At 54.8% G+C, this 13344-nt stretch overlaps 2 protein-coding genes across 2 annotated transcripts; both read left to right on the top strand.

The window, feature by feature from the left end:
* Positions 1–337: 337 nt before the first annotated feature.
* Positions 338–5014, top strand: LOC139831388 (uncharacterized). Its single transcript, XM_071820650.1, has 2 exons — positions 338–1736; positions 2997–5014. Exons 1-2 carry the CDS (start codon positions 338–340, stop codon positions 5012–5014), a joined length of 3417 nt encoding a protein of 1138 aa, XP_071676751.1.
* Positions 5015–5337: 323 nt separating this feature from the next.
* Positions 5338–6482, top strand: LOC127326301 (uncharacterized protein At1g05835-like). The gene is made up of 2 exons (XM_051353158.2): positions 5338–5793; positions 5878–6482. Exons 1-2 carry the CDS (start codon positions 5736–5738, stop codon positions 6198–6200), a joined length of 381 nt encoding a protein of 126 aa, XP_051209118.1. The 5' UTR covers positions 5338–5735; the 3' UTR covers positions 6201–6482.
* Positions 6483–13344: the final 6862 nt, after the last annotated feature.

The following is a 13344-nucleotide window of genomic DNA, read 5'->3' as shown; positions in this document are numbered from 1 at the left end:
GCCGCTGTCCGGATGCAGTAAACTCGCCAAGCAGAGGAACTCGCTACGCTTGACGACGCTTTCAGTCTGTTAGACTTGTATAGCTGTGTATTTGTACAGACCGTATGTGGTCTTTGTATTGTACTCTTGTATTGGTACGTTGTACCCTCCTATATATATGAGAGACAAGCCACCCCTAGAGGGTTGAGCAAGTTCCCCAACATTATACGTTTAACATGGTATCAGCCTAACCTATCGATCCTCCTCGTTGGCCGCCGCCTAGCCAAACCCTAGCCGCCGCCACCGATCTCGCCCACCTCCGCCGGCCACCGCCTAGCCTAGTCCTAGCATCGCCGCCATGTCCGCTTCCGCACCGAGTGCCTCTAGCGCCGGGGTAATTCCTGCCTCGCTAGCCGCTCTCCTCTCCTCCCCGCCGGGATCGCTTGCTCCGCCGGTGCCTCAGTTTTTTGGCACCACCAGCGTCGGCTCCATGTTCTCGGGTCCGACCCTGCCGTCCACTGCGCCTGCTGCGGCGGCAACAACCGTTGCCACGACGGTGGCCGCGCCGTCTGTGACCTCGTCTGGCTCCTCGGCGCTCGCCCTCCCACCGCCGGCCTCCGTGGACGTCACTCCGTCTCTGGAGACTGCGCCGTCCGCTCCTCCGATCAGGGACGTCGTCCCGACGGCTGTTGTGCCGTTCCACTTCGACAACCTGATCACCATCTGGCTGACGCCGGACAACTACCTCTTTTGGCGCGCCAAGGTGTTGCCGCTGCTCCGCAGTCGCTCTCTCCTTGGGTACGTTGATGGTTCTTTGCCGTGTCCTCCGCAGGTGATCGCGACTATCCACGGGCCTGCCATCAATCCTGAGCATCGCGTGTGGGAGCAGCAGGATCAAGCTATCCTCTCCGCCATCCAGGGTTCCTTGAGCGACGGGGTTGCTGGCCTATGCCTCTTTGCCGCCACCTCCCGCGATGCCTGGACCACCTTGGAGCATGCATTCTCCCAGGTCTCTACCTCGCGCTCGATGGCCATCCGCAGCAAGCTCGAAGACATCAAGAAGCTTGACTCCTCCGCCACCACCTACTTCAACAAGATCAAGGTGCTGGCGGACACTTTGACCTCCATTGGTCAGCCTCTTCGTGACGAGGAATTCGCTGGCTACGTGCTCAAAGGTCTCGATCAGGAGTATGATAGTCTTCACGAGGCTGTCCACAACGCCACGACGCCCATGACCCCTCACGAGCTGTACTCGCGTCTCCTCAGCACGGAACAGCGTGTCGAAGCTCGTCGCACTTCTGCTGTCCTCGTCGATCAGCCTGCTGCCTTCTGGGCTGCTCGCGGCCAGCGCTCACCTGCATCGACCCCCGTGTCCAAGGCTCCCCCACCCCCTGCACCGACCTCGGGTGGGAGTCGTGAGGATCGGGTGTGTCAGCTTTGTGGCCGTGCTCGCCACGTTGCCGCTCGGTGTCACCGTCGCTTCCAGCGGAGTTTCCTCGGCCTTGGCAATGATGGCAAGAACAACGAGCGCCAACTCGCCATGGCGGACTTTGCCTCGCCTTCGCCTCCTGCCGCTCACGTCGCCACCAAAGCCAAGGACCAGCATGCCGATCACGGGTTTACACCATCCTACCCTGTTGATCCGGCGTGGTATATGGATACCGGTGCTACGGACCACATGACGAATGAGCTCAGCAAGCTCACCACGCATCAGCCCTACTATGGCCATGACAAGGTTCACACCGCCAATGGTGTAGGTATGCCCATCTCTCATATTGGCCAAGCATCTCTTTTCACTAGTCATCCGTCTAGGCAGCTTCATCTTCGTAATATTTTACGGGTTCCTTCTGTCACTCGCAATTTATTATCAGTTCCCAAACTCAGCCTTGATAACAATGTCCTATGTGAATTTCACCCGTTTGATCTTTTTGTCAAGGACCGAGCAACCCGGGACGTCCTGCTTAGTGGTCGATTGAGCCAAGGCTTGTACCGTCTGGAGGATCCATCCGCCCCGTGCGTCTTCAGCGGTGTCCGTGTGTCGCCGTCTCAGTGGCACTCTCGCCTTGGTCATCCTGCCACTCCCATTGTTCGCCATATTCTTCATCGCCATGAGCTGCCATTCGAGTCTAGCAATAAAGAGATAGGTGTGTGTGATGTTTGTCAACAAGGCAAAAGCCACCAACTCCCCTTTGTTTCATCCACTAGAGAAGTCAAGAGTCCGCTTGAATTTGTGTTTTCTGATGTCTGGGGTCCAGCACAAACCTCAGTTAGTGGTCACAATTACAATGTCAGTTTTATTGATGCTTATAGTCGATTTACCTGGCTTTATTTGATCAAGCGCAAGTCTGATGTGTTTGCTATATTTCTTCAGTTTCAACTTCATGTCGAACGTCTTCTTAAGCATAAAATTATTCATGTTCAGTCGGATTGGGGGGGCGAGTATCGCAACCTCAACACTTTCTTTAATAAGCTTGGGATTTCTCATCGCGTTTCCTGCCCGCATACACATCAGCAAAATGGCGCTGTAGAACGCAAACATCGTCATATAGTCGAAACTGGACTCGCTTTGCTCGCTCATGCCTCGGTGCCTTTTAGGTTCTGGAGTGATGCTTTTGCCACCGCGTGTTTCCTCATCAACAGATTACCTACACGTGGTCTTCATATGAAAACCCCTCTTGAGCTTCTCTTGAATGAAACCCCGGACTATACCTTCCTCAAGGTGTTTGGGTGTGCTTGTTGGCCTCACCTTCGTCCATATAATAGTCGAAAACTCGAGTTTCGGTCTAAAAAGTGTGTGTTTTTAGGGTATAGTTCTCTACATAAAGGCTACAAGTGTCTCCATGTACCCACTAATCGTGTTTACATCTCTCGGGACGTTGTCTTTGATGAACATGTCTTTCCCTTTGCCGCCATGACTCAGCCGTCCACCACAGCCTCCAACATGCCTTCATCTCCCTTGCCTGGCCAATTTGAAGATGTTGCATATTCGCCTGTGTTGTTGCCTAATCATGGTGCAGGAATTGGACGCGGTGCTCGCTTGGAGCTTCTCTCGGACGAGCCTCTTAGTGCTGCGGCGTCCCACGTCGATCCAGTGCATGTGCATGCTCATGGTCCCGATGCTGCCCCCAGCGCCTCGTCGACATCATCACCTGGGCTAGCGTCCCCAGGGTTCGGATCACCTGGGCCTGCGTCTCCCCGGACTGCCTCGCCTGGCCAGGCGTCCCCTCCGTTCAGCACGCCTGGGCTGGAGCCTTCGCCTCGCTCGCCGATCCATTCGCCTGGGTTGGCTGCGCCCTCGTTGCCAGTCGCCACAGCGACCGTCGCCTCACCGTCTGCGCCTGTGACCACCTCGCCACCGGCCCCAGTGCCCGCTGCTCCTCAGCGCCCGCACACTCGTAGCCGCAGTGGCATTGTCCGCCCATTGCAGTGCACTGATGGCACCGTCACCTATCTGGCTGCTTGTCTGGCTCAAGCTGTAGCTGATCCTACTGCCGAACCTCGCACATATCAAGCTGCCATGAGTGTTCCGCACTGGAGGACAGCCATGGAACAAGAATATCAGGCATTACTGAAGAATGACACCTGGACACTTGTTCCACCCTCATCTCGGGTTAACATTATTGACTCCAAGTGGGTTTTTAAGGTGAAGAAGCATGCTGATGGCTCCATTGAGCGCTACAAAGCTCGACTAGTGGCCAAGGGGTTTAAACAACGCTATGGACTGGACTATGAGGATACATTCAGCCCGGTTGTGAAGCCTACTACTATTCGCCTGCTTCTGTCCTTGGCTGTATCTCGCGGATGGTCTCTTCGCCAGCTTGATGTGCAAAATGCTTTCCTCCATGGTCTGCTCGAAGAAGAGGTCTACATGCGGCAGCCGCCTGGCTTTGTTGATCAGACCCGGCCTCAGCATCTTTGCCGTCTGACGAAAGCCATCTATGGTCTGAAGCAAGCGCCACGAGCTTGGCATGCTCGCTTAGCTTCTGCACTCCTTGCGCATGGTTTTGTTCCTTCCAAGGCGGATTCTTCACTGTTCCTGTTTCAGCGCTCCAGTGTCACCATGTACTTACTTGTGTATGTGGATGACATCATTCTGCTGAGTTCTTCCTCGACTGCAGTTGCTCCTTTTGTTGCTGCTCTTGGTCGAGACTTTGCTGTCAAGGATTTGGGCCAACTTCATTTCTTCCTTGGTATTGAGGTGGCTCGTTATGCACATGGTTTGGCTCTCACGCAGAAGAAATACTCTCTGGATCTTCTTCGCCGTGCGGGTATGCTTAAGTGCAAAACCTCGCCCACGCCCATGTCTTCCACTGATAGACTCTCTGCTACTGTTGGCAATCCTTTATCTTCGGAGGAGGCGATAGAGTATCGTAGTATTGTTGGAGGACTGCAATACCTTACCATTACACGACCAGATCTTTCTTTTGCAGTCAATCGGGTGTGCCAGTATCTTCATGCTCCCACTGATGTTCACTGGTCTGCAGTTAAGCGCATTCTGCGTTATGTTCAGCTCACTGTCTCCTTTGGTCTTCATCTTCGCTCCAGTTCGTCTGGCGTTCTTTCTGCTTATTCTGACGCGGACTGGGCCGGTTGTCCTGATGATAGGCGCTCTACGGGGGGATATGCTGTGTATTTGGGTCCAAACTTGATCGCCTGGAGTGCGCGTAAGCAGGCTACTGTATCGAGGAGCAGTACAGAAGCTGAGTACAAAGCGGTTGCTGATGCAACTGCGGAACTTATTTGGATTGAGTCTTTACTCCGAGAGTTGGGTGTTTCTCAGCCGCATCCTTCGGTTCTTTGGTGCGACAACATTGGAGCCCTGTTTCTGTCATCAAATCCAGTGTTCCATGCACGGACCAAACACATTGAGATTGATTTTCATTTTGTGAGGGAACGTGTTGCACAGAAGTTACTACAAGTCAGGTTTATCTCATCTAAAGATCAACTTGCAGACATCTTCACCAAGCCTCTACCATCACCTATGTTTGAGGTCTGTAGGCGCAATCTCAACATCCTAGAGCCAGGAGTGAGTTGAGATTGAGGGAGGGTGTTAGACTTGTATAGCTGTGTATTTGTACAGACCGTATGTGGTCTTTGTATTGTACTCTTGTATTGGTACGTTGTACCCTCCTATATATATGAGAGACAAGCCACCCCTAGAGGGTTGAGCAAGTTCCCCAACATTATACGTTTAACACAGTCGAGGTTTCATCTGCTGACTTGCAATTATTCATCTTAAACGAAAAAACAAAAAAAAATGAATACGACTCCCTTTAATAGCGCAGGTCGGCAGGTGAAAGACCAAAAGAGAAACAGGATCAAACCTGTAGAGCTTGAAGATCACAAGACAGCGAGAAAAAGGAAACAAAGAAATAAACAATGTGCAGCAGTTGCCAACGGGATATCACGGTCGACCTGTGCTGCGGTGCATGGGCTGCGTTTTCTTGCTCATGCCAAATGGACATTGAATTTGTAGAGATTGGACATTCTTAATTACTGATGAGATGGGGCATCGCTTGTTTGCAACCGGCATATATTCCGTCCTTAATTGTGATATATTACGTAATCAACACAGTATAATCTCATGCTATATACGGATAATAAATGGGGCACAATCAGCGCATCAGCCGTAGAGATCCCCTATCAATCAGGGTCTACAAATAACCGGTGGCATACAGCTTCGTTTCACAAAATCACAATCCTAACCCAAAAAAATTGCAAAGAAGAACTGAGAAAATACACCGGCAGAGGAGAAAATGGACGCCAAGCTGAAGATCTTGGCAGTGCTGATGCTCTTCTGCCTTTGCAAGGGAGGTACGTAAACCGTAAAATGTTCGAATTCAATTTGGATGAAGCCATCATATTTCTTTGTCAAGTTCTTATTTGTTGTTCGCATAGGTGATGCTTCCGAGCAGTGCGGCCTGTCGGATCTCAAGGTGAACCAGACCGCCGTGGGAAATCAGGTAGGAGGGCTCCAGGAGTACTCCGTGCAAGTGGAGAACAAGTGCATCTGCACGCAGACCAACGTGAAGCTGCTGTGTCCCGGGTTCAACTCCTCCATCCCCGTCGACCCCAGCGTCATCAGCCTCGACCCCGACGGCAAGTTCTGCACCCTCGTCAATGGCGGCGCCGTGAGGAGGGACGACGTGGTCAAGTTCAACTATGCGTGGAGCATCGAGTTCAGCTTCTTGCCCGTCTCCTCTGGCATAGCCTGTTCGTGATTTACGTACGTGCGTGCGGCCTTGATTCGGACGGGTTTGTAGTCATCAAGTCATGAATAAGTTCTCATTCTTGGGAAAGTACGTTACACGTTGAGTATAGGATATCTCTTGCGGATTCTCAAAAAGTATGGAAGAAGTGCTATGCTTTTGTTTTCGATTTGGGGGAAAACGTCGAAAAAGTACAAGATTGTGGTTTTGAGTTTTATGATTTGATACCTAACCTTCAAAAAATACAAGATTGTATAATGAAAGAAACCAGATCTTAAAGATTTTGAAGAATTACTTGTTTCTTTTATAATTTATTTTGTAATCCCTCCGGGTGACTCATGTATCTCGACCATGTATTATTTGCAACTATAAATATATATAGTATTGAATGTCAAAAAAATCCAATATGCCGAATTATATGGAACAAAGGGAGTATATATAACATACATGGAAACAAAGGGAGTATATATAGCATGTTCGTGATCTACGTACGTGTGGCCTTGATTCGAAACGTGTTTTGTGGTGATGAATAAGTTTTGTCAGTTAATTAGTCTGTCTCTGAGTACGACACAGTCGTTCTTCATAATGTACATTTAGGCGTTGAGTATATCAGATCTCCTGGTTCTTAAAAAATAAGGCAGCTGCTATATTTTGGGCTTTTCGGGCAATTCGGTACCATGACTAGGAACCCGAAATTCCCTGAAGAAAAATTCGGGTTTGGAAACTGCTACCCGATCAGGTGCTTGGTTGTTTTGGGTTCAGGTTTTTCGGGTTCGGGCTTCGGTTTTCAGATTTTATGCCCACCGTGTACTGAGGGGGATATGGATGGACGAATGAGTGAAATGGGAGACGCAAAACAATAAACCTTACTTACTTTTTAAATACCTTATATTAGTACTAGGAAACATGTATGTGCGTTGCAACGGTAGAAGAAACAACTTTGAGGAAAATTAGCGAGACAAAATTTCCCCCCAAAGTCGATCGACCTGCATAATCCTAGCCTTAGTACACATTTTCATCTTAATTTTTTTTATTTATTAATTTTATCTGCATGCACTAGAGCCACTGCTTCCCAATCACCTCCACTTAAGAAGATAGTAAGTAGAAGGCAAGAAATACAAAGTCTCACTCTCTTGGCATTATTTCGCCCAAGCGCTTTGCGGGATTTATTCTCGATCTTATCTAACAAAACTAAAGGACGAGCATGGTTGTTGCGAAAGACCCACGCATTCCGCTCGTTTAGAATTTCCCAAGTAACAAGAAGTGAGGGAGGCAAGGGCTTTGCGGTTTTCCATGGACCCGCTTGTCATGATGCTCCACCAATGCTTGATTGAGTAACCCGCCCAATGGGTTGGTTGAATGTCGGGGATGCCCAACGAAGTCCAAATGTAACTCCAAAGACACACCGTGTACGACACTCTACAAAATGATGGCACACCGTTTCCATTGTTTGCTTGCAAAGGGGGCACAAACCACAATTCGGGAACCACGCTTTTGAAGACGGTCGGCGGTTCAAATCCGGTTTTGGGTGAGAAGCCAAGGAAAAAAAAACTTTGCTTTGGGAGTAGCACAAAGTTTCCACACCATTTTGTACATGATGGAGGTGGTAGAGCCAAGGAATGGCACCTCATAAGCGGACTTTGTCGAGTATCCCCCTCAATTGCAACAATGTCAACATCAACATCAAAGCAGTGGAGTTTGGGCTTTACTCATGGAGTGGCAGTGGACTGCAAAAGGAAAAAAAAAGGCGGTGGATTGGCTCTGTGGTGGAAAGATGGGATTGGCGTATCGGTGAGGCCGTGGTGCCTGTCGGGGGGAAGACCCCGGGTAGGGCAATGGACGCGGAGCAGCCGGCTGGCCACTGGCCGGCTCGCGGCAAAGGCCGGCTGAGGTGCAGCCGGCTGGCGCCGTGGCCGGCTGGTCCGGAAGCCGGCTGGCTCTAGGTCCTAGTCGGCCTGGCTACGGCCACCAATGCTGTAGCTGGGCCGGCTTCTACAAGCCATATCCGACTGGGGGTTTGTACCTCAGACCGACTCGTGGCTGGCGAGTCTTGCACTGGAAGGAACCGGGTTGGTGATCCGGGTTCCCAAAGTCCACGCTGACTTCATCTTCCGTAAGGCGCGGGGCACTGTGGAGCAATAGTGCCACGCGCCGGACAGGCCAACATGGCTTACGACGATCCGTACTGGCTACAGCGGCTGACGGCGACAGGGACACTTCCTCTCCATACCGCTGACCGTGGCAGCCGGATGGGACAGGCCACGATGCCTCAACGGCTCCTGACGTCACCGCCTCGGGAAGGAGCAGAAGCCGGAGCCGGCCAAGCCGGCCAGTAAACTATAGGGTCTTATATGTAAAGTGCCGGCGCCTATATAAGCCGCACTACCCCCTCTCGTGCAGGGGATCGATCATTCTTACTTCATTCCACCCTTAGCGCTGCCCTGTGAGAGAGACCATCGTCTCCTTTAGCCTCCCAGGAGCAGCCGGACACAGCTCTAGGAGCACCATTGTATTGTGTGATCATCGTATACACTCATAGCAGGAGTAGAGGTTTTACCTCCATCGGAGGGCCTCGAACCTGGGTACGTCGCCGTGTCGCTCGTGCCCATACCCGCATCCGGATACCGTCGTGAGATCCCTCAGGAACCACTTCGATTAGCCACCCTATGGCATATGCCGTGACGATACCACGACATTTGGCGCCCACCGTGGGGCCGGCCAAGCCACCAGCCGAGCGGCAGCAGCCGCAGCCGGCCCCCGCCAAGCCGGAACCAGGAGCAAGACTCCGAGCCCCGCCGTCATCACCGGCCGGCTCCAGAAGCAAGCGGCGCACGCCAGCCGGCACACTCCCGGCTGGGCCCGCGCATCGAGCCCGCCGACGCCCGAGATCGCCTCGACCGGCTGGTCGAATCCCGCATTGCGGAAGAAGAAGCTCCAGCCGGCCCAAAGTGCTTCGGGCCCCGCATCGCCAACGAGCCCACACTCGAAGGCTTCACACTCCCCCGCGACACCCCCAAGTACGACGGCACCGCCAAGCCGGAGGACTGGCTGCAGTACTACTCCACCGCAGTCGGCATCACCAAAGGCAACAAGCGCTGGGCTGTGCGCTACTCCCCCCTGATGCTGGTCGGCTCCGCCCGCACATGGCTCAACAACCTGCCAGCCGGCAGCATAAACGGCTGGCTGGACTTCGAAGCGGCCTTCATCAGCAACTTCACCGGCACTTACCGCCGGCCGGGTCGCCCCCAGCAGCTTGAGATGTGCAAGCAGGGCCCCGACGAGACGGATCGCGCGTACCTGACGCGCTGGTGCGAGATGCGCAACTCCTGCGAGGGCGTGCACGAGATCCAGGCCATCAGCTTCTTCATGGGAGGCTGTCGGCCCAACACCATGTTGTGGCACAAGCTGCGCCGCAGCGACCCCAAGTCGATGGCCGCCTTGATGGCCATCGCCGACAAGTACGCGCTGGCTGAGGAAGCCGGCAAGGCGCCGGCTGAGATTTCGCCGGCCCCCGCCAGAAGGGACAACAACAAGCCGGCCGAGGGCGCCTCGCATGGCAGCCGGCGGGACAACTACCGCGGCAAGCGTCACAGCGACCAGCCGGACCGCCGGTACGGCTCCGCCCACGTAGCCGCCGTGGCAGACAACGCGGCAGGCGGCAGCCGCCGCCAGAAGCAAGACCGGCAATGGAAGCCGAAGTACACCTTCGAGCAGATGCTCGACTCGCCGTGCAAGTACCACAGCGGCAAGAACCCCTCCAACCACACCACCCGCGACTGCCACTTCATGAAGCGGCTGACAAGCGGTGAACCTCTCCCGCCTCCACCCCCGCCCCCACCAGCCGGCGGGCCGGGTGGCCAAGCCGGCGCAGAGAACGCCAACCTCGAGCACCACGAGGCTAACCAAGTGCACCATGGCGGCCGATATCTGGCCGAAGATGCTACCTACATCATCTTCACCTCCGAGCCCGAGGACAAGACAAGCCAGCAGAGCCGTTCCCTCGAGGTCAACGCGGTCATACCGCCGGTCCCCCAGTACCTAAACTGGTCAGAGCAGGCCATCACTTTTGATCGCCGCGACACGCCGGCTGTCCTGCCGAAGCCGGGCAGCTACGCCATGGTCCTCGACCCCACCATCGGCACAACCCGGCGCAGCGTGCGTTTTTCGCGCGTCCTCATCGATGGCGGCAGCAGCATCAACATCCTCTACCGCGACACCGCCCGCAAGCTGGGCATCCAGGAGGCCGAGTTGCGCCCCACCCCCACCGTCTTCCATGGCATCGTGCCAGGCCACTGCTGCCAGCCGATTGGCCGGATCACGCTGGAGGTGATGTTCGGGAAGCCGGACCACTTCCGCACCGAGAGAATCGAGTTCGAGGTGGTGGACCTCGTGAGTCCCTACCACGCGCTCCTGGGCAGGCCGGCCATGACCAAGTTCATGGCGGTACCTCACTACGGGTACCTGAAGATGAAGCTGCCTGGCCCCAAGGGGGTCATCACCGTAGCCGGCGACTATCGCCGCTCCATGGACTGCGCCACGCAGAGCTCCAAGATGGCCCAGACGCTGGTCATCGCCACCGAGAAGCAGCTCATCCACGACGCCGTCGCCCTCGCAAAGCCGCGCAGACAGACATGCCGGCTGCAGGCAACCCGGCTGGGATGACTCACTTCCAGCCGGCCGACAACACCAAGAAGATCCTGCTGGACCCGGCGCAGCCGGACAAGTACGTCACCATCGGTGCCGGCTTGAGCAAGAAATAGGAAAGCGAGCTCACCAGCTTCCTCCGTGAGAATCGGGACATCTTCGCATGGACTCCAAGAGACATGCCGGGTGTGCCGAGGGAGTTGGCTGAGCACCACCTCCACGTCCGGCCCGAAGCCAAGCCGGTGAAGCAGCCTCTCAGGCGCTTCGCCGAAGAACGAAGGAAGGCCATTGGTGAAGAAATCGCCCGGCTCCTAGCTGCCGGCTTCATCATGGAAGTGCTGCACCCGGACTGGTTGGCGAACCCGGTCCTGGTTTTGAAGAAGAACGGCTCCTGGCGCATGTGTATCGACTACACCAGCCTGAACAAGGCGTGCCCGAAGGACCCCTTCCCCCTGCCGCGCATAGATCAAGTTATAGACTCGACTGCCGGCTGTGAACTGTTGTCTTTCTTAGATGCCTATTCAGGCTACCACCAGATTCCTTTGAATCCGGCTGATCAAATAAAGACTTCGTTCATTACCCCGTACGGGGCTTACTGCTACACGACTATGCCTTTCGGATTGAAAAATGCAGGCGCCACCTACCAAAGGTGCATGCAAAAATGCTTGCAGGATCAAATCGGCAGAAACGTTCACGCATATGTGGATGATGTCGTTGTAAAGACCAAGGAGACGACTACCCTCCTTGATGACCTGAGAGAAACCTTCACCAATCTGAGAAGATTCCGGATGAAGCTCAACCCGGCCAAGTGCACATTCGGCGTGCCGTCTGGCCAGCTCCTTGGCTACCTTGTCTCTCAGCGAGGGATCGAAGCCAACCCGGACAAGATCAGTGCCCTGGAGAAGATGGAACTGCCGCAGTGCCTCAAGGACGTCCAGAAGTTTGCTGGCTGCCTGGCTTCCTTGAGCCGCTTCGTCAGCCGGCTGGGGGAGAAGGCACTGCCCCTGTACCAATTGATGAAGAAGGCGGACAAATTCGTCTGGTCACCGCAGGCGGGTGAGGCCTTCCGTGACTTGAAGCGCGTGCTCTCAACCGCGCCAATCCTTGCAACGCCGGCTTCAATGGAGCCGATGCTGTTGTACATCGCAGCCACCAACCGAGTGGTTAGCGTTGTCCTGGTGGTGGAGCGCAAAGAAGCCGACAGAGAGCAGCTGGTTCAGCGCCCAGTCTACTACCTTAGCGAAGTGCTCTCCCAGTCGAAGCAAAACTACCCCCACTACCAAAAGGTCACCTACGGCGTCTACATGGCGGCCAAGAAGCTCAAGCACTACTTCCAAGAGCACCCCATCAAGGTGGTTGCCACAGCGCCCTTGGCAGAAATCATCGGCAGCAAAGATGCCAACGGCCGGGTTGCCAAGTGGGCCCTGGAGCTAGCCGCCCACACCATCTTCTACGAGCCACGCACAGCCATCAAGTCGCAGATCCTCGCGGACTTCTTCGTCGACTGGGCTGAGATGCAGTACCTGCCGCCTGTGCCGGATTCCACACACTGGAAGATGCACTTCGACGGCTCGAAGATGCGCAACGGCTTGGGAGCCGGCATCGTCATCACCTCTCCCAAGGGAGACCGGCTGGACTACGTCCTGCAGATCCACTTCGCCGCATCCAACAATGTGGCGGAGTATGAAGCGCTCATTCATGGGCTGAAGCTGGCCAAGGAGATTGGCGTGCGTCGCATACTCTGCTTCGGCGACTCCGACTTGGTCATACAACAAGCATCTGGCGACTGGGACGCGAAGGACGCCAACATGGCCTCATACCGCTTCCATGTCCAGCAGCTATCCGGCTTTTTCGACGGCTGCGAATTCCACCATGTGCCACGGGCAAACAACGAGGCGGCTGACGCCTTGTCCAAGATTGGCTCAACCCGGCAAGCCATTCCGCCGGGCATCTCCTTGGCGGTTCTCAAGAAGCCGTCCATCATACCGTCACCGGATTCGGATTCAATATTCGTGCCGGCTGACCCGGGGGCTGCTCAGCCGAACCCGGGGGCTTCATCGCCCAAGTCGGGGGCTAACAAGCCAAACCCGCCGGCTAGCATGCCGAACCCGGGGACTTCTCAGTCCAACCCGGGGGCTTCATCGCCAAACTCGGGGGCTAGCAAGCCGAACCAGCCGGCTAGCAAGCCGAACCCGGTGACCGTGCAGTCGAATCCGGAAGCTCCCACGCAGGAGGCCCTGTTGGTCAGCGTATTCGAGATAAGATGCGTACCTTCATGGGCACAAGAATTCCTCTCCTACCTCACCGACGGTGTGCTGCCTGATGATAGAGTCCAGGCCAGGCAGATTGAGAGAAGGGCCAAGGCCTACACAATCATCAACCACCAGCTGTACAAACGCAGCGTAAGTGGGGTATTCCAGCGATGCGTCGAGCCGGCTGAAGGGATTGAACTCCTACGGGAAATCCACCTAGGAGAGTGCGGACATCACGCCTCATCCAGAGCCGTAGTGGC

The sequence above is a fragment of the Lolium perenne genome, chromosome 5 (genome assembly GCF_019359855.2).
Source record: "Lolium perenne isolate Kyuss_39 chromosome 5, Kyuss_2.0, whole genome shotgun sequence".
NCBI lineage: Eukaryota > Viridiplantae > Streptophyta > Magnoliopsida > Poales > Poaceae > Lolium > Lolium perenne.
Note: the sequence above shows the minus strand (reverse complement) of the source record. Positions and strands in the feature narration are given on the sequence as shown.